The sequence below is a fragment of the Leucopleurus acutus genome (genome assembly GCF_964270905.1).
Source record: "Leucopleurus acutus genome assembly, chromosome: 7".
Lineage (NCBI taxonomy): Eukaryota > Metazoa > Chordata > Mammalia > Artiodactyla > Delphinidae > Leucopleurus > Leucopleurus acutus.
Genome location: NC_139150.1, coordinates 34,993,133 through 35,014,991, shown reverse-complemented (window position 1 = coordinate 35,014,991; position 21,859 = coordinate 34,993,133). Strand labels below are relative to the sequence as shown.

At 37.6% G+C, this 21,859-nt stretch overlaps 1 protein-coding gene across 1 annotated transcript in view; it reads left to right on the top strand.

Annotated features, from left to right (window-relative positions):
• Positions 1–376: 376 nt before the first annotated feature.
• DCAF10 (DDB1 and CUL4 associated factor 10) overlaps positions 377–21,859 on the top strand; it is a 57,735-nt gene continuing 36,252 nt past the window's right edge. Inside the window, exons 1-2 of the mRNA XM_082843304.1 lie at positions 377–966; positions 14,537–14,650. Coding sequence (XP_082699430.1) covers positions 416–966; positions 14,537–14,650 — 665 coding nt within the window. The 5' untranslated portion in view covers positions 377–415. The remainder of the gene's footprint in view (positions 967–14,536; positions 14,651–21,859) is intronic.

The window sequence follows — 21,859 nt, the reverse complement described above, 5'->3', positions numbered from 1 at the left end:
TCAGTGTAGAGATGATTATGTAAACAGTACATAATCATACCCAGCCTCTTGGACTGACTAGTCAGGCCCTGTCATCCCCAAGGACACAGTCTGGTCACTGACAACCACATACTGATAATGTCACAAGCGGTGCCCAGATGCTAAAGTTACTCCATGCAGCCCACACCCTGGGCATCCTCAGTTGCGCGCCCACGCACCTAGTCGCTCCAGACCTCCAACCCTCCGGGACGCGGTACCCACAGTCGGGCGGTGTCCCTGCTTTCTTGGTCCCCAGCGGATGATGGCCGAGAGGCGGCTCGGGTTTCCCAGCCGGTGGGGTTAGGCCAACGTACGCCGGAAGTGGCGGCTGGGGCGGGAGCGCCGAGGTGTCGGCGGGCGGGGCAGCAGCCAGGAGCTGGGGGTCGGTGCGTTGGTCATGTTTCCCTTCGGGCCCGGTAGCCCCGGAGGGGACAGGGCGGCCGGAGCCGGGGCTGAGGAGCCAGCACCCCACGCGAGACAGGCTGCAGCTGCCGGGCCGCTCCCTTCTCCGCCCCCGTCGCTACAGCCGGGGGCTGACGCAGCCCCTCCCCCGTCGCCCTGCGGGAGCCCTCGCCACCCCTGCGCCCCTTCGCAGCCCCAGGCTGGGCGCGCGGGGGAGCTCCGGCCGCCCGGAGCTCTAAAGCCCTCAGCCGCTTCCGCCCAGGAAGAGCAGTCACCGCCCTCCCCGCCGCGCCGGCAACCTGGGCCTGACTGCAGGGCCGGGAGCCGGGGCCGGCACTGCCTCAGCGCCCGCCTGGGCGGCCCTGGCGCCCAGCTGTTCGGGTGGCTGAGAGAGCGCAGCCTGGGCCGCGGGCTGTTCGTGGATCCGGCACGAGACAATTTCCGCACCATGACTAACCTCTATGGTTCCATCCATCCCGCGGACTCGGTGTACCTCAGCACCCGCACCCATGGGGCCGTCTTCAACCTCGAGTACTCGCCCGACGGGTAAGCGCGGCCCCTCGGAGGGCGGGGACCCGTCTCCGCGTGGCGCGGCTGCCGGTGGGCGGCTGCCCGGGGCCCGCTCGCTCGGCCCGGGCCGGGGTTTGAGAGTCCGTTTGGGGCGGCCGGCCTTCGTGCCCCTGGCTCTTTATGAAGCACTCTGTCGCTATTGCAGGCTCCGTCCGGCCCTTGGAGGTAGGCGAGCCCGGGACTGGTTTGCTCCCCTTCAGGACCGGCGCTCTGTGAAGGAGAAGTGCCAAAAGCCCCCCGACAGGTCTGTCAGAGCCAGTCCAGAGCTAGGGTTTGCTGGCACACCGTAGATGCTCAATAAGTACACTTTGAATAAATGCCCGTTCTTTCCCTGTCACACTAGGCTTGTGTTTTTCCCACCTAAGCTTGGTCAAGGGTACGGAGCCTGCAGACTCCCTGTTCCCTGTGCTGACTTGCCCTGAGGGGACAAGTGCGCGGTCCGTCGTTCCTTTGCTCCAGTAAGATACTAAGACACTGCAGAGAGGTATGTTGTGATGTGGGACATCTGTGAAGTTCCACGCTAGACTACATTCTTCTGTTAAGGGTATCCAGCCTTTCTCCTGGCTGACTAAAATTTCATGTTTGGCCTTGGTTTACTTTGGGCTATGGAGAATTTTCAAAGTGATATATGTATGTATATATATATTTTTTTACTGAACGAGGTAGTTTATTACTCAAAGGGTGAGAATAATCAGGATATGACGTTAAATTTATGAGCGCAGTCAAATTTCAAATTGTGTACATGTGCACATACATGAGCACAAGAAGCTTTTTTCTCTCTGAGAAGGTGGGTAAAGCTAGATTGTGTTTTTCTCTTTGCAGTAACTGAGGAACAAGGGCAGAGCGTGGTTAAGGTGACTCAAAAGAAAAGAGGGATACAATTCAACTAACAAATAGAGGATTAGTCTTCAAGGAAGACATACAGGGTTCTCAGAAATTCGGCCAAGATCAAGTATAGAATATTATTCTAATTAGAATAGAAATTTCAGGTAAGGAAAGGATGATTAACTGAATCTAAGTTGTAACTGTAAAGCTCACCAAGTTCACATGGTTAGCACATAGGAAAAAGAGGATTTGAATTCAGGCAGTCTAACTCCAGAGTTCTTAATCACTGTACTAATACCAAATTACATGGATAATTACCTTAACAATTAGCATTTTCCTACCTGAAGATTAATTTAAAATCTATTATAACAAATATATTCTAACATTAAATATGGCATGTTCATCTATTTTGAATACTTGTACCGTTAATCTTAAAATACCACTTTTTCAATAGGGAGTTGCTTTTCAATTTTCTGTAGCAATGAAAACCATAATTTACAATTCTTATAAATATATAAATTGGCGCTTATTATTCTGGAGCACTGAGGGAAGAAAAAATCTGTTTCCCTCATTGGCTCAGAAGCAGCTACCAAAATAAAAAGCTATAACTTCCAAGATTGTTCACTTTCCTGCTGACATTAGTGAGGCTAGGGCACCAAGCATGAAGTACACCAGAGCCATTTCAGCTTCTGCTTTCAGGAGAACATAGAATGGTAAATAGAAAAGGACCATATCATTAGGGAAAACACTTTATTTCCAAGTTTCTAAAATAGTATTAAAACAGTGAGGGAAAAATGCAAATTATATAAAGTAGTATGACGGCACATCAATCACAACTTCCTAACAAGCCCTTTCAACATTCAGTGCTAATTGCTGAAACACTGAAATAAAGTGATGTTTCAATTATTTGGTCTTAAACAATGACAGGTTTAAGATTCACCTGATTAAAAACCATCCACACCAATGTAATAGCATATCATAAGATAATTGGCTAACAGTTTTTGCAAATGGCAGTTGTTAACATATTTCTTCCACACATATAAATGTTGTGCTGAGGAGGGGAGTAAGATGTTTTCTGCCTTTCTTTTATGATGGGTTGTAGAAGCATCCATCTCTTCCTCTCCTATATTATCAATTTGTGAAGTTGGACTACAATTCATTCTCTCCTCTTCTTGCCTCTGGAGTCTGTCTGCCACAGCTTGGATAGCTTCTGTCCATTCTTCCCTTTCCTCTGGAGTGTCTACATGAAATGTTCTCTCTATTAACAGTGGTCCACTGGAGACATCTGATAATAAATGTGTTTGGCTTTGGTCGTTCTGTTTTCATTAACTGGCATTTTGCTACTGAAAAGTTGTTGAGGGGATAAGGTAAATCCACATCTTGGGGTTTCTCTTTATATCCTATGAATGAGCCATCTGTCTTCAAAAGGAAATATCTTGGCCTCCAGTTTTTTATATATTCTCCCCTCTTCTGAACCCAACCTTCTTTCACAGTGGTAACGTTGCTCATGATGGTGCCCCTCTGAGCCCCCAACTTGGAGAAAAGGTACTTTGTGATACCACCTTTGAGGTTTGGATTCTCTGTCGCTGCTGCCCTTCCCACTCTGTAGTGATGACTCAGCCTCGAAAGTCAGCGGCTGCCTGCAGCTGCTCTGTGTGTGTGTGGGGGGGGGCTGCGGAGGGGGGAGGGCAGGCATCTGGCTGCAGGGGAGGGAGGGAGGGAGCTGGCCGGGCCATGGAGCTGGAGCAGGAGGCTCAAAGTGATATATATATTTTTTAAACTTTGTTTTGTGAGTACAGGAACAAGTTCAACAGCAATCAAAGGAAAAAATTTACACATGGTTCCACCATGAGCGGACATAGATAATACAACTCTTACCCCACCAAGGCCTCTGGATTCTTAGTCATTTGCTTAGCTGTTCATTCATTCATTCATTCATTCCCTCCCTCGTTCAGCAAATATTGGGTTGGCCAAAAAGTGCCTTCTGTTTTCACCAAGATCTTTATTGAACAACATAGTCATCCTTTTGTTCCACTATCTTCTGCCATTTTTCAGGCAACTTCATAATTCCATCTTCCCAAAACTTTTTATCTTTTTGAACAAAGAACTGTTCCAGGTGCCTTTTACAGTCTTCCAGGGAATTGAAATTTTTTCCATTAAGAGAATTTTGTAAAGACCTAAATAAATGGAAATCTGAAGGTGCAATATCTGGTGAAAACGGCGGGTGAATCAGAACTTCCCAGCCAAGCTGTTAACAGTTTTTGCCTGGCCATCAAAGAAACATGCAGTCTTGCGTTATCCTGATGGAAGATTATGCATTTTCTGTTGACTAATTCTGGACACTTTTCATTGAGTGATGCTTACAGTTGGTCTAACTGGGAGCAATACTTGTTGGAATTAATCATTTGGTTTTTTTGGAAGAAGCTCATAATAGAGGACTCCCTTCCAATCCCACCATATACACGACATCACCTTCTTCGGATGAAGACCAGCCTTTGGTGTGGTTGGTGGTGGTTCATTTCACTTGCCCCACGATCTCTTCCGTTCCACATTATTGTACAGTATCCACTTTTCATTGCCCGTCACAGTTTGTTTTAAAAATGGAACGTTTTCCTGGGCTTCCCTGATGGCTTAGTGGTTGAGAGTCCACCTGCCGATGCAGGGGACACGGGTTCATGCCCCGGTCTGGGAAGATCCCACATGCCGCGGAGCGGCTGGGCCCGTGAGCCATGGCCCCTGAGCCTGCGCGTCCGGAGCCTGTGCTCCGCAACAGGAGAGGCCCCAACAGTGAAAGGCCCCGCGTACCGGAAAAAAAAAAAAAAAAAAAAAAAAAAAAAAAAAACGTTTTCATTACGTTTAAGTAGAGAATCGCATGTAGAAATACGGGGAAGAAGGTTTTTTTGCTTAACTTATGTGGAACCCAAACATCAAAGTGATTCACATAACCAAGCCGGTGTAAATGATTTTCAGTGCTTGATTTGGATATTTTGAGTATGTCGGCTATCTCCCGCATGGTATAACGTTGACTGTTCTCAATTAATGTCTCAATTTGATCGCCATCAACTTCAGCTGATCTACCCAACCATGGAACATCGTCCAACAAGAAATCTCCAGCATGAAACTTCGCAAACCACTTTTGACACGTTTGATCAGTCACAGCGCCTTCTCCATACACTGCACAAATCTTTTTTTGCATTTCAGTTGTGTTTTTACCTTTCTTGAAATAATAAAGCATATGACGAAAATGTGCTTTTTTTCTTCCATCTTCAATAATAAAATGGCTACACAAAAATTCATCAATTTTGATAAGTTTTTTAAAAATGCACACTGATATGACAGCTGTCACATACAATCTAACAAAATTGTTTTGAATGAAGTTAAAGACACCTAAGTGCTACTAGAGCCATTTTACAGAAAAAGCTGAACAACCTTTTGGCCAACCCAATATTTGTTGAGCACTTGCTGTGCTCCAAGGCAGAGGTGGCAGTGGTGAGCAAACCAGCTAATGGCACCGCTTTCATTGGTCTTGGGACATATTGGTTCAACTAGACATTAATAACCATACTAAATAATTTCTTAATGTATATTTACAAATTGTGATACAGGCTTGAAAGAATCTGTTGTGGACTAGAGTTTTCAAGGTTTCCCTGAGAAAGTGACACTTGACCTAGATTGGAAAAATGAGTAGAAGATAAATTAGTCAAGATAGTGTTTGGAAGGGCATAGAAATACTTCAGGTGGAGGAACTGGTATGTCAAAGGACCTGTGGTTGGAGGAGCAGCATATCATGCTAGAGAAGCTGAAAGAAGATAGGTTAACAAAGTAAAAAATTGGGCTGAAGAAAGACATAAAATGTGCTAACAAAGGAACAAAGCAACAGAATCTGGAATCACTGAGCGAGTACACCCTGTTTCCTTTCACTGTTGCAAATGCTTTTTCTTAATCAGACTCAGTTCTGGGATCTCTGGGGTTTCTCCCTATAGCAGTTGACTTGTAACAGTGACTGTGCACCTGAATACAGAGAAAATTGGTGAGGGGAGAAACTGTTTTGCTGAAGTTTATCCATGGAACCTCCTCTCCCCACTTCCTTCCTCAAGCCCTATTCCTAAAGCTTCTCCCAAAATACCAGGAGTCTGTTCCTCATAACCCTTCAGTTCCTTTCTTCAACATATCCCAGTTCCTCTCCTCCCAACCTCCGGCCTTCAGAAGCAGCTATTTCTACTCTTTGGAGGTGGGATTTTAGGTAGAGGGTGAGAGGGATAGAATGAGTTATGAAGAAGGAATTCTCATTGCCAGTGCTATTAGAATGAGGAGTATATTACTGATAGTTCTTGTTTGAATCTGGGCTACATTTTCCTATAGTAACATTTTTGTAAAAGGTGGTTAGGTACTCTAGTACTTAAAATAATTTGATAATGTGTAATTATGCAATTAATATGTACTTTAGAAAACGTAGGCAGTAAATGAGCTAAAAGAAGCTAAATATCATTTATGATCCCAGAGATTGAATGGCTATCTAAGGAATTTTTTCCTTGTATATATTTATTTTATTTATTAAAAAAAATTTTTTTTTTTTTTTTTTGGTCATGCTGTGCAGCTTGTGGTATCTTAGTTCCCTGACCAGGGATTGAACCCAGGCCATGGCAGTGAAAGTGCCAAGTCCTAACCACTGGACCGTCAGGGAACTCCCTGTGTATGTTTATTTTAACATAAAGATAGAATCAACTATTTTTTAGCCTGCTTTTTTTCATATAATATATTACAAATTATTTATGTTAATGAATATATTTCTACAACATTATTTAAAATTTTTCATTAGTTTAAATAAACTCTCTCTAAACAAATATTTTAGATTTATGTATGCCCTTATGGTAAGTCCCTAGAATGAGTCAAAGGTTATGAAGATTCTGGATACCTATTATTGAACTGCCCTCTGTGAAGACTGTACCAATTCTTATTCCTGTCAGTCCCATATGAAAGTATTTGTCTTCCCATACCCTTGCCAATATTGCACATTGCCATACTTTTTCATTTATGTCAAGGTGGTAGGTGAAAATGGTTCAGTGTTTTAATTTTTTAGTCTTTTGACTACGTCTACTAATATACCTCAGATTTTTATAGGACTTAAAATGGTTTTATATAAAATGACAAACTGTGTTAAATGAAATGATTTCTCATATCCTTCAGTCATATATGAGTTAAATCAGCTTACTGGATACCGTAACCACTGTCACAAGGACTTCTCAGTACAAAAAGAAGAGGTGATACAGAAGGTAAGAATTAAAATTGTGAATTTGATAGAGACCAGACTAGAATTTGGCACTTAAAAAAAAAAAAAGAAAGGATACATGGACTAGAAGGTAATTTCTAAAGAATTCCAAAAATGTTTTAAGCAATAGTAACACTGTCAATATAAATCTGTCAACTCCTAAAATGACATTTTGAAAAAGGAAATATGATATTAATAGATTAGATAATATGGGACTTTCTTAGGCTATACTCTATGAGAACACATTAGGCACTGCTGTAGAGAAAATTAGTGTGTTGGAAAATAGAAGTGAAGAAGTTATCCAAAATGCAGACAAGAGAGACAGAGACTGAAAATATGAAGGAGGCTTAGTGACATGAAGCGTAGAGAGAAAATGCATATCATGTACTTGGTCAGTTCCTAAAGAAAATGAGATAGATAATAGGGTAAAACAAACTTGAAGCAATAATAGCTGAGAGATTTCCAGAATTGAAGAAAGGTACCAAACCACAATTTAAGAAGCCCAGCACACCCCAAGCAGGAATTCTCCCTAGCCATGTAGTGAAACTGCAGGACAACAAATATAAAATCATAAAAGCTAGAGAAAAAAACCTTCAAAGGAGTAACTATGTGAGTGAAAGCCAGTTAGTCATCAATAATCATGTAAATTAGAGGACAGTCGTGATTATTTTTTACTATGCTGGAAAAAACTGCCAATCTAGATGTCTGTACCTAGCAAAGATAGGTTCTTTGTTCTTGTCAAGAACAAAGATGAAATAAATACATATGCACCCAATGAGAACTGTAAGGTCAGAGATATTAGAAGGAATGAAGAACAAAGGAAGTGGAAAATTTGTATGTAAAATTAAATCTGATTTTCTCTTTTGGGATTAACAAAGATGTAGCTAAAATAGTAGACAACAATAGCATAAATTATGAAAGGATGCTCTAAATTCCTTTTTTCTTTTTTTTGAGGGAGAATTGTGATATATTAACTTTAGGCTTTAATGTGTGCGTACCACCAAAAGACAAGTAAATATATTATTTCCAGACTAGTAGAAGAAAAAATTTTGGAATGAGAAGAAAAAATTCCAAAAGAAGTCAAGAAAGGGAAAGGAGAAAAAAGTAGAAAAGGTATAACAAAAAGCACAAAGAATGGCTGAAAATAAATCCAAATATTACTAATTATAATATAGAAGTACTAGTACTTCTTGTACATAGGAGAGAGAGGCATATATCAAACACATTCTAGAAGGATAGAGAAAGACATATCAAACATTCTAAACAAAAGAAAGCTGGTGAGCTATATTAATATACAAAATAGGCTTTAAGGCAAAAAAAAAAAATTACTAGAGTTAGAAGGTTACTTCATAATGATAATAGCTCAATTCACCTGGAAGATAAAACAGTTCTGAAATTGAGGGTTTTTTATTTATATACATCAAAAATTGATAACTTCAAGGAGAAAAGAGAAAAATTTATCATCATCGGGGATGATCTTAATACACATTATAGCATACCTCAGTTAAGCAGGCAGACACAAACGTAAGAGTACACAAGACAGAAACAGCACCACTTAAAATCTTGCTCTAAAGGGCATGTATAGAATACTGCATTCAGGCCTGATATTCAGCTAGTACACATTGGTTCACCTGTACCAGTTGTTAAAATATTAATATATATCCATGGTGGTTGAGTAGTTAGTTACTGCCCCAAGCTCACTGAGTGCCTTCCTAGTGCTTAAGCACCTTCCATAGGATCTCTCAGTAACCCATTATATAGCAACTAAAGATTTAAGAACTGGCACAGCAACCTGCCAAGAAACATCTTACTAGAGACTTTTAGCATCCACTCTAAGCTCTTCTCCCCATGCCAGGTATCCTCCCACACACACAAAAAATCCATAGGCAAATGCTGAGTGACCATTTGGCTCCCCTTAGTATGGGGCTGCCTGCCTTTCTCACACACTCTCCCAGTCATTCTCACATGGTCATTTGTGGGAACTGCAGCCTCTGGGGAGATCCAGAGAGATGAAAAGAGCAGTCTGATGAGAGTAATGGCACTACTGCAGGCACCATCCAAACATTAATTCTCTTGGCAAAGTGTGCATACCCATTGCAGGATATAATCCATGGCAGGTGAATGAGGTCTATGAGGATGGTTTATGCATGAATGACTCCTGGGATGTACTTCCCTAATTTTATCATTCTTACTGAATTTCACATTTATTTAGTGGGATAAGTTTGCCAAAAGCCACTGAATACATGCCCACCATGGACATTAATAACACTCTATTAATGAACTTGACTGCCAACATTAGTAGTCTCTTTACCAGAAACATTTAGTTGAGAGAACTGAGAAGCTGAAAGGTCATGAAAAACAAAAGATTTGTATTCTGGTTTATGCTGTTAACTACTGTATTACATTATGTCTCATTTGGGCTGAGGGATTAAGTTTGATATAATTAAATATGATGTCTCAATAAATTATTTTGTGACTTAGTTATTAATGTAATTGAATATAAAAATTAACAGCAAGCATTATAAGGGCCAAAAAATTTTTAATATACTTACTGTTAACTGCAGCAAAAGCTGAAAAGAGAATTCACCTCCCATGAACAATTCTGTTGCTATTAAGAGTGACTTTTTTTTTTACTTATCAAGTCTACAGGTTACTTGATGACTACCTATTTATGAGGAATTTTTAAAAATTGAAGTATAGTTGATTTACAATATTGTGTTAGTTTCAGGTATACAGAAAAGTGATTCAGTTATATTTTTTTCAGATTTTTTTCCATTATAGGTTGTTAAAATATATTAAATATAATTCCCTGTGCTATATAGTAAATTCTTGTTGCTTATCTGTTTTTCGTATCTGTCAATCCCATACTCCTTATTTATCCTTCCCTCCTTCCCTTTCCCCTTTGGTAACCATAAGTGTGTTTTATATGAATGACTACCTGTTTAACATGGAAATTCTTGGAGGGGCTTTATGCAATTTCCTGTGGCAGTTCATGGTTCAGACAAAAGCATCTGTGTCAAAAAAACGATTATGGCTACAATTTCCAAAAATTAATAAATGATTGGGAATTACTAGAATAATCTGATGAACAATTTGAGTTAGAACTAATACCACTTGGCAAGCATTTTTATAACCTATAGGTTAGTTTAATTTTTTAATGTTTTAAAATTTTTATTCATGTTAATTTATATTACTATTGAATATTTAATAGTTTTTTGAATATCACATTTGACTAATGTATGTAACAGCTGCCTCATGGTTTTTTTTTTTTTTGCAAACATACAAGGATGATTTAAAAATTGCTCTCCTGTAAGGCCACATATTTCAAAAGATTATCATTAAGTAGTTTCTCAGTATAATGTGATTGCTAGAAATTAGTAACTAAAAGAAAACTAGAAAAACCTCATGTATTTTCAAGTTAAGAAACATTTATAAATAACTCATAAGTCAAAGTAGAAATGATAATGGAAATTAGAAATATTTAGAACTAAATGATAATGAAAGTACCACCTTGCAAAAGTTGTGGGATATAAGTAAATCCTCAGTAGGAAAATTATAATCTTTAATAAACTAAAAAGGAAGACAAGGAAAATTAGTTAGCTAAGTGTCCATCTCAAGAAACAGTAAAAATAGTGAAGTTGTAGTAAAGTAAATCTGAAGAAAGTAAAAGGAAAGAAATACAGCAATAAAGAGTAAAATTAGTGAAATTCTAAAAATTAAGTAGAAATACTCAACAGAAAAATGTGTCTTCAAAAAGACAAAGAATAATGAAAAACACTCATTAGATTGATCAAGCGAATACCCAAATAAACAATATTCAGAATGAAAGGGGGACATATTTTCTGATACAAGAAGTAGAGATTGTAGCTTTCCAGTAGTGGAGTATCTACTACTGGTTTGGACCAACCCTCCAACTGAGAATAATTAGAAAAGCTAGAGAAAAACATAAATATCTAATGTAAGATATAAAAAGTTATGTTTGAAAGGATTAGAGAATTGAGGCAATGAGGAAATTGCAGGGCCAAGATCTGCAAATGGAGGGTAGCCAGAGATGTGAACCCACCGTTTTAGCCAACTGAATCTAGCAATATGGTAAAAATGAAAGATTGATTTAACATTAGAAAATAAATTAATGTAAATCACTACATTAACATATTAAAAAGAAAACTATAGGATAATTTCAATAAGTGTTAGAAAATGTTTTATATACTTTAATGTATATTAATGGAAAAAAACACTCAGCAGATTTTAAGTAGAAGAGAATTAATTTCTTTAATCCAATAATAGGAATCTACCAAAACAAATAAACCCTACAGCAAACATTGTGCTTAATGATGAAATGGTGAATGTATTCTTGAAGATAAGGAACAAGATAAGAGTGCACGCTATATTAACATTTCTATTGAACACTGTACTGAAAGTCCTAGCCAGTGCAACAAGGAAAAGAAGTATTAAAAAGAACAAAGCAGGAACTTGTCTGGTGGCACAGTGGTTAAGAATCTGCCTGCCAATGCAAGGGACATGAGTTCGAGCCCTGGTCCGGGAAGATTCCACATGCCGCAGAGCAACTAAGCCTGTGCACCACAAGTACTGAGCCTGTGCTCTAGAGCCCATAAGCCACAACTACTGAGCCCGCATGCCACAACTACTGAAGCCCATGTGCCTAGAGCCTATGCTTTACAACAAGAGAAGCCACTGCAATGAGGAGCCCACGTACCACAACGAAGAGTAGTCCGCACTTACCACAGCTAGAGAAAAGCCCGTGCGCAGCAACAAAGACCCAACGCAGCCAAAAATAAATAAATAAATTTATATTAAAACAAAGAACAAAGCAACTGTTTATAGATATGATTATTGACAAAGAAAACCTAAAATAACCTATGATAAATTATTAAATAAAATAGCAAGATTGATGATAAATAATATTTTAAAAATCAGTTACTCTTCTGTGTACCAGCAACAAATGAAACAATTTTAAAAAGAACATTTACAAAAGCATCAAAAAAACCTCAAGTACCCAGGAATAGATATAACAAAAGATAGGCATGATGCATATGGAGAAAATCTCTGTTGTAAATGGAGATATGACATGTTCAAGGATTGGAAGACTCCATATTGTCAAGATGTCAATTCTGTGCAAACTTTTCTTTAGATTTATTACAATCTCAATTAAAACCCACAGGTGGATCTGTGTGTGTGTGTGTGTGTGTGTGTACATAACTTCCTAAGTCAATTCTAAATGTATAAGGATGTTCAAAGTTCCAAGGATTGTTACAATACTCTTGCTAAGAAAATCTTGAATATGTGGGAAACTATGCATATTGCTGATGGGATGATTCAATACTGTATGATATAAATTGTACCAAATTACTTTGTAAAGATACTGCATCCCAATAAAAATACCAACAAGATTTTTTAGTAGTACCTGATAATGCTATATCTAAAATTCATTTGAAAGAGAAAGTATGACATTAGCACCCCAAAAAATGTTTATTAGGGCAATGAGGGGCTTGCTTTGCCACTTGTCAAACCTTTTAGAAATTAAAATACTGTGGTGGTATTGGATAGACTAGAATATAGAGTCCCCCAAAAAAACTTGTGTATGATAAAGACAGCATTTAGAAAAGTATAGGCTTTGATGCTGGGACAAATGACATCCATTTTAAAAAGTTACAAATCATGCCATGTACAAAAATAGATTGTAATCTATTGTAATAGATTTTTTGGTATTAAAACCAAAAAAAATGGAACTTCCCTGGTGGTAGAGTGGTTAGCAATCTGCCTGCCAATGCAGGAGACACGAGTTCAAGCCCTGGTCCAGGAAGATCCCACGTGCCGCGGAGCAGCTAAGCCCGTGAGCCACAACTACTGAGCCTGCGCTCTAGAGCCTGCGAGCCACAACTGCTGAGCTCGCAAGCCACAACTACTGAAGCCCGCGTGCCTAGAGCCTGTGCTCTGCAACAAGAGAAGCCACCGCAACGAGAAGCCTTGCGCACCGCAATGAAGAGTAGCCCCCGCTCACCGCAACTAGAGAAGGCCCGCGCACAGCAACAAAGACCCAACACAGCCAAAAGTAAATAAAATTAATTAATTAAAAAGAAAGACTATCAGTTTTATAGGTCTCTCTTTTTTTCAATAGGTCACTTATGTACAATGTTTAAGATTAAGACTCTCCCAGAATCATTGATTCATTACTTTTATGCACAAAAAGAAAATTTCATTTCATGACTCTTCTGACCAACAAAAGAAATGATTATTTATACATCCTCTAAAATTACATATATTAATTTGAATACTTTTACTCATCATGGTCAACTAGCACAAAAATCCTACAAAAATCCTTCACATATTAGTAAACTTTTGAAATCCAGATGGCTCACAAAAGGGTTTATGCAGACACCCTTTAAAGGATAATTTCATGATTACTACATATGGAAAAAATTTCAATTTAGTAGAATTTTTCCCTCCCCACTTCATCTAAAAAGTTTGTTCTGAATAGAAAAATTTGGCCATTTAAAATTCCATCTTATGCACTTTCATCGTAAAGTGTAAAAATACCATTTGTTATTGGAACTATAAATTGAGAAGACCTGAACTTTCAAAGACTCAGGATTTCATTTGCTAGGTCTGAATCTGAAAGATCAGCACCTACAGAAAACAAAGGCAAAATAAATAAATGACAATAGATTTTCAGAAATCAAAATGGGGTTTAGAAAAGGTTTATAAAAATACAACTTTGTAATAGGAAAGGGCTGAAACAAGAGATAATACTAAAAATCCATAAAGGAAAAGGTTAAGTTTGACTATATCAAACTGGTTTGGTAGGGTATATGCTAGACCTTTTCAGTGCATTTTAATAGATACTGATGAAATACCTAATTTTGTTGTACATGATTTTTTTCCTAAGTTGCCTCATTTATGCATGTTTTTCTGCAACCAGCTTTTCTCATTTAAAAATGTTTTAGAGTTCTTCATACCCACATAAAGTTATCCCTTTCTTTTTAAATGTTGTACTATATTGTAAAGTATTATATACTATGGTTTATGTAATCAACCATTCCTTCTTTTATGTACATTTAGGTTACTTTCAATTTCTCCCTACAATGCAGCATATCTTTAAATGTGCTTCTTTGTATTTAGAAATAATTATTTCTCTAGATTGAATTCCCAGAAAAAAATTGCTGAGTCAAAAGGTATGCATGTTTAAAATTTTGATAGATACTGGTACTCTCCACACAAGCCGCACCAGTTTACACTTCACCATAATGTATGAGAGTACCACTTCCTACTACTACTTTCAACAGTGAGTAGTGTCAGTCTTTTAAATATCTGCTACTAATGTGGACAAAAAGAAGTTATTCATCTATAACTTGTGTAGTTATAAATAGTTGAATATCAATAACCAGAGAATGCTAAAAAACTAAATAAGAGAAATGTGTCATTTGCTTCCAGGTCAGTGCTGACAGTTGCTTGTGAACAGACTGAAGTTCTGCTTTTTGATCCTATATCTTCAAAGCACATAAAAACACTTTCTGAAGCTCATGAAGACTGTGTAAATAATATAAGGTTAGTATTGTAGTGAAAAAGTGAACTTTATTAATGTGACCCAAAATATTCTGTTTTGGAAGTTAATGAAAATTTATAATGCCTTGTCCAGCACTACTAGGTGATACACATTTGGAATTGTGGAACATAGCCCTTTAACTACAAAACTTACTGTTAAACATTTTGGATTGGAATCTTTCTGAAATGCATTTTCACTTCCATGTGATCTCACCTTTTCTCCTTGTGTATTAGGGTCATCATTATGAATCTCAGCCATGTATTATGATAGTCCTGTAATGCTTTTGGGCACTACCACTGCTTAGCCTCTGTCACCACCAGCCCCCAAATTCATACTATTGAGGGAAAAAAACACATATGCACAGAAAAACTTCTTTATAGCATTGTTGGAAGCTCCTTAAATTCTCAATAATGTGGGAAGTAGATAACAGTTGAATAGCTTGGTGGACTAATATGCAGTGATTAAAATGATGGTTACAGAGACTACATATCAGCATAGACAAATGCTTGCGATAGTACAGGTTAAAATCATAAAAATTATATAAATATGACATGATGCAGAAGAAAACGATTAGAAGGAAATATTTTTAAATGCTTACAGTGGATGTGTTAGAATGAATGGATTATGAGTAATTTTCTATTTTCTAAACTTTATATAATAAGATTATATGACTTTCATAATGATTACTTTTAATGTTCAAAAAATAATAATTTATGAGGAAATTACTTCTAGTCAAGGTGACATATTGAATTTTGATGTAACCTCTAGCTCCAAACATATAGAACAATAGATTAAATAGCACAAAAGATACAGCCAGGCTCTGAAACAACATAAACATCTTTGTGGCCATATGGCCAGACCGGAACACAGACACAAAGCTGTTACAGGGTTGAAACCATAAGCCCACTGGGTTTTCAGTCAGGCACTGACATATAGTAGTTTAGCTCCTGTCAGGAATCAAAAATGCTAAAAGTGTTTCATGTGAGGCAGGAACCAGAGCCAGAATTACTATATGAAGCCAGGGGTTTAGTTGGAATGAGGCTGAAAAAAGGAAAAAGCTATTAATTACCTGGGGCTGTAGGTTTTAGATGATAAAGATACAGCCTCATGACCAGGAATTGAATGAAGCCATTGTTGAGTCGGTGACTGAAGGTATATATGTGATAGCTCCAATATTATCATGAAACTGGAGGCCTTAATGTCATTATGAGGCCTAGTAGTGGATTTGGTTCCAGAAATCCAAGTGGGAGCAACTATAAAACCATTAAATAGGAAGAAAGAGAAAAAATTTTTAAATCTTTCTTGCTCAAAATAAGCCTATATAACCAAAATTCCCAAACTCATGAAGACATCTAATATTAATATCATAACAAAACCAGCAACTAGAACAGGTATTTTCTCTGGATAAAATTAATTTTTTGGAGTAGTCCAACAAAGACTTTATTTTAAAAAATGAATTATTTTATTTTTTTTCGACTAGGTAATACATGCACGTGGTACAAAATTCAAAGGTACAAAAGGGTAAACAGTGAAAAGTAAGTCTATCTCCCACCTCTTTCCCCTAGCCACCCAGTTCCCCTCCCCAGAGGCAACCACTATTACCAGTTTCTTGCTATCCTTTCTGAGATAGTTCATGCATGTACTAGCATATGTACACACATATACATAAACTTTTATATAAGTGGTAGCATTCTGCACATACTATTGTATACGTTGGCTTTTTCACTTAATGACATATTTAAGATCATTCCATATTTGTACCCATGGGATGATTTTATTCTTTTTAACGGCTGCATAGTATTCCATTGATTGGAAGAAACTTTAAAGCATTTTTAGTATGCTCAAAGAAATAAGGGATACTTCCCATTAATAGCTCAAAATTATGAAAAAAAATAGGTTAATGTGGAAAAAAACCAACTAGAACTTTTGTAAATTAAAAGTATAGTTGGTATATTAAAAAACTTAATAAACGGGATAAATGTTACCCTTTGCACCACTGATGAGAGAATTAATGGGTTAGAAAATATTAGTAAAAAATTCACCCAGAGATTGATTGAGATGTATAATATCTCAGTTACAGAAGAAAGAAGTTGCAGAGATTGGAGGAGAACTAAATTTTGAAGGCAAAATGGCTGAGAATTTTCAGCATTGAAGGACCTGAATCCTTGAATCAAAAGTAAACTCTGGAATCAAGTGGGTTAAACAAAGATAAAGCTACATCTAGACAGGTTGTGGTGAAATTCTAGAATATCAGATAAAGAGAAAATCTTAAAAGCCACCAAAGTTAGAGGCCAGATTACCTTCAGAGGTACGATAATTGAACTGACTGGTTTCTTATCAACAACAGTTGCTGCTAGGAGACAAAGGAGTAATATCTTAAATACTAAGACAGAGTAATGTTTAATACCATTTCATATCCAGGTAAATTGTTATTCTAGAATAAAGAATTTTGATTCAGTGAAATTATAAATGTTAATTATTAATAGCAGAAAGATAATAATTTAGGATTTTTGTGGGGGAGGGTGCATTTAAAACAAAGTTAAAACGAAAACTCTAGATTAGCACTATCCAATACAATTATAATTTTAAATTAAAAATTGTCTAGTAGTCACATTAAAAAAAAGACATGAAATTAATTTTTAATAATATATTTTATTTACTCCAGTATGCCTAAAATGTTCTCATTTCAACATGCAGTCAGCATAAAAAATACTGAGATATTTTATTGATACTTTCATTTTCTCATGCTAAATCTTCAAAATCCAGTATATATGTTACACTTAGAGCACATCTCAATGCAGACTGGCCACATATTAAGGACTCATTAGCCACATGTAGCTAATGGCTACCAAACTGCACATTGTAGCTCTGGATGGTAACAACAAATAGGTTGTACGTGTGGGGAAATTTTGTTCAGTGGGAATGTATAACATTTAAGGTCCACATCATGTTCAAGAAGAGGACAGAAATATTAACTAATTTCACACTCTTTCAGAACAATCTATAATTAAGTATATATGATTAAAAAACAAAAATAATAAAACTATAGTTTATAGCTTCCAAACCAGCAAAGGTGGGTGGCAGAGAATATTGAAAACTTGATCAGTTCAGTAAAAGAAAGGAAAGCTTAAAAAAGTAAAAAAAAATAAGCAAAAGAAAGGAAGGATAAATAGAAAACAGGAAGTAGAAATAGTTCGAAATATATTAATAGTTCACAGTAAATATAAATGGATTGATCTTCTTTATTAAAAGGCACAGAGATAGCAATTTGAATAAAAAACAAAATCACGTATATACTCTTTATGGAGATACCAAAAATAAAACTACCCAGAAATGGGTAAAGAAAACTGATGTAGGTTATCATTATTGGACAGATATAAGACCAAAGGTTTTTTATATTTATTTATTTATTGTTTTACGTCTTTATGGGAGTATAATTGCTTTACAATGGTGTGTTAGTTTCTGATTTATAACAAAGTGAATCAGTTATACATATACATATGTTCCCATATCTCTTCCCTCTTGCGTCTCCCTCCCTCCCACCGTCCCTATCCCACCCCTCTAGGTGGTCACAAAGCACTGAGCTGATCTCCCTGTGCTATGCGGCTGCTTCCCACTAGCTATCTATTTTACGTTTGGTAGTGTATATATGTCCATGCCACTCTCTCACTTTGTCACAGCTTACCCTTCCCCCTCCCCATATCCTCAAGTCCATTCTCTAGTAGGTCTGTGTCTTTACTCCCATCTTACCCCTAGGTTCTTCATGACATTTTTTTTCTTAGATTCCATATATATGTGTTAGCATATGGTATTTGTCTTTCTCTTTCTGACTTACTCCACTCTGTATGACAGACTGTAGGTCCATCCACCTCACTACAAATAACTCAATTTCGTTTCTTTTTATGGCTGAGTAATATTCCATTGTATATATGTGCCACATCTTCTTTATCCATTCATCTGATGATGGACACTTAGGTTGTTTCCATCTCCTGGCTATTGTAAATAGAGCTGAAATGAACATTTTGGTACATGACTCTTCTTGAATTATGGTTTTCTCAGGGTATATGCCCAGTAGTGGGATTGCTGGGTCATATGGTAGTTCTATTTGTAGTTTTTGAAGGAACCTCCATACTGTTCTCCATAGTGGCTGTACCAATTCACATTCCCACCAGCAGTGCAAGAATGTTCCCTTTTCTCCACACCCTCTCCAACATTTTTTGATGATGGCCATTCTGACTGGTGTAGGATGATATCTCATTGTAGTTTTGATTTGCATTTCTCTAATGATTAATGATGTTGAGCATTCTTTCATGTGTTTGTGTATCTGTCTGTATATCTTCTTTGGAGAAATGTCTATTTAGGTCTTCCGCCCACTTTTGGACTGGGTTGTTTGTTTTTTTGTTATTGAGCTGCATGAGCTGCTTGTAAATGTTGGAGATTAATCCTTTGTCAGTTGCTTCATTTGCAAATATTTTCTCCCATTCTGAGGGTTGTCTTTTGGTCTTGTTTATGGTTTCCTTTGCTGTGCAAAAGCTTTTAAGTTTCATTAAGTCCCATTTGTTTATTTTTGTTTTTATTTCCATTTCTCTAGGAGGTGGGTCAAAAAGGATCTTGCTGTGATTTATGTCATAGAGTGTTGTGCCTATGTTTTCCTCTAAGAGTTTGATAGTTTCTGACCTTACATTTAGGTCTTTAATCCTTTTTTTTTTTTGTGGTACGCGGACCTCTTACTGCTGTGGCCTCTCGCATTGCGGAGCACAGGCTCCAGACGCACAGCTTCAGTGGCCATGGCTCACGGGCCCAGCCACTCCGTGGCATGTGGGATCTTCCCAGACCGGGGCACAACCCGTGTCCCCTGCATTGGCAGGCAGACTCCCAACCACTGCGCCACCAGGGAAACCCTTTAATATATTTTGAGCTTATTTTTGTGTATGGTGTTAAGGAGTGTTCTAATCTCATACTTTTACATGTACCTGTCCAGTTTTCCCAGCACCACTTATTGAAGAGGCTGTACTTTCTCCACTGTACATTCCTGCCTCCTTTATCAACGATAAGGTGACCATATGTGCGTGGATTTATCTCTGGGCTTTCTATCCTGTTCCATTGATCTATATTTCTGTTTTTGTGCCAGTACCATACTGTCTTGATTACTGTAGCTTTGTAGTATAGTCTGAAGTCAGGCAGCCTGATTCCTCCAGCTCCATTTTCCATTCTCAAAGCCAAGATTGCTTTGGCTATTTGGGGTCTTTTGTGTTTCCATACAAATTGTGAAATTTTTTGTTCTAGTTCTGTGAAAAATGCCAGTGGTAATTTGATAGGGATTGCATTGAATCTGTAGATTGCTTTGGGTAGTAGAGTCATTTTCACAGTGTTGATTCTTCCAATCCAGGAACATGGTATATCTCTCCATCTATTTGTATCATCTTTAATTTCTTTCATCAGTGTCTTATAATTTTCTGCATACAGGTCTTTTGTCTCCTTAGGTAGGTTTGTTCCTAGATATTTTATTCTTCTTGTTGCAGTGGTAAATGGGAGTGTTTTCTTGATTTCACTTTCAGATTTTTCATCATTAGTGTATAGGGATGCCAGAGATTTCTGTGCATTAATTTTGTATCCCGCTACTTTATCAAATGAATTGATTATCTCTAGTAGTTTTCTGGTAGCATCTTTAGGATTCTCTATGTATAGTATCATGTCATCTGCAAACAGTGACAGCTTTACTTCTTCTTTTCCGATTTGGATTCCTTTTATTTCCTTTTCTTCCCTCATTGCTGTGGCTAAAACTTCCAAAACTATGTTGAATAAGAGTGGTGAGAGTGGGCAACCTTGTCTTGTTCCTGATCTTAGTGGAAATACTTTCAGATTTTCACCATTGAGGACGATGTTGGCTGTGGGTTTGTCATATATGGCCTTTATTATGTTGAGGAAAGTTCCCTCTATGCCAACTTTCTGCAGGGTTTTTATCATAAATGGGTGTTGAATTTTGTCAGATGCTTTCTTTGCATCTATTGAGATGATCATATCGTTTTTCTTCAGTTTGTTAATATGGTGTATCACGTTGAATGATTTGCGTATATTGAAGAATCCTTGCATTCCTGGAATAAACCCCACTTGATCATGGTGTATGATCCTTTTAATGTGCTGTTGGATTCTGTTTGCTAGTATTTTGTTGAGGATTTTTGCATCTATGTTCATCAGTGATATTGGCCTGTAGTTTTCTTTCTTTGTGACGTCCCTGTCTGGTTTTGGTATCAAGGTGATGGTGGCCTCGTAGAATGAGTTTGGGAGTGTTCCTCCCTCTGCTATATTTTGGAAGAGCTTGAGAAGGATTGGTGTTAGCTCTTCTCTAAATGTTTGATAGAATTCGCCTGTGAAGCCATCTGGTCCTGGGCTTTTGTTTGTTGGAATATTTTTAATCACAGTTTGAATTTCAGTGCTTGCGATTGGTCTGTTCATATTTTCTATTTCTTCCTGATTCAATCTTGGCAGGTTGTGCATTTCTAAGAATTTGTCCATTTCTTTCAGGTTGTCCATTTTATTGGCATAGAGTTTCTTGTAGTAATCTCTCATGATCTTTTGTATTTCTGCAGTGTCAGTTGTTACCTCTCCTTTTTCATTTCTAATTCTATTGATTTGAGTCTTCTCCCTTTTTTTCTTGATGAGTCTGGCTAATGGTTTATCAATTTTGTTTAGCTTCTCAAAGAACCAGCTTTTAGTTTTATTGATCTTTGCTATCGTTTCCTTCATTTCCTTTTCATTTATTTCTGATATGATTTTTATGATTTCTTTCCTTCTGCTAACTTTGGGGTTTTCTTGTTCTTCTTTCTCTAATTGCTTTAGGTGCAACGTTAGGTTGTTTATTCGAGATGTTTCCTGTTTCTTAAGGTAGGATTGTATTGCTATAAACTTCCCTCTTAGAACTGCTTTTGCTGCATCCCATAGGTTTTGGGTCGTCGTGTGTCCATTGTCATTTGTTTCTAGGTATTTTTTGATTTCCTCTTTGATTTCTTCAGTGATCACTTCGTTATTAAGTAGTGTATTGTTTAGCCTCCATGTGTTTGTATTCTTTACAGATCTTTTCCTGTAATTGATATCTAGTCTCATAGCATTGTGGTCGGAAAAGATACTTGATACAATTTCAGTTTTCTTAAATTTACCAAGGCTTGATTTGTGACCCAAGATATGATCTATCCTGGAGAATGTTCCATGAG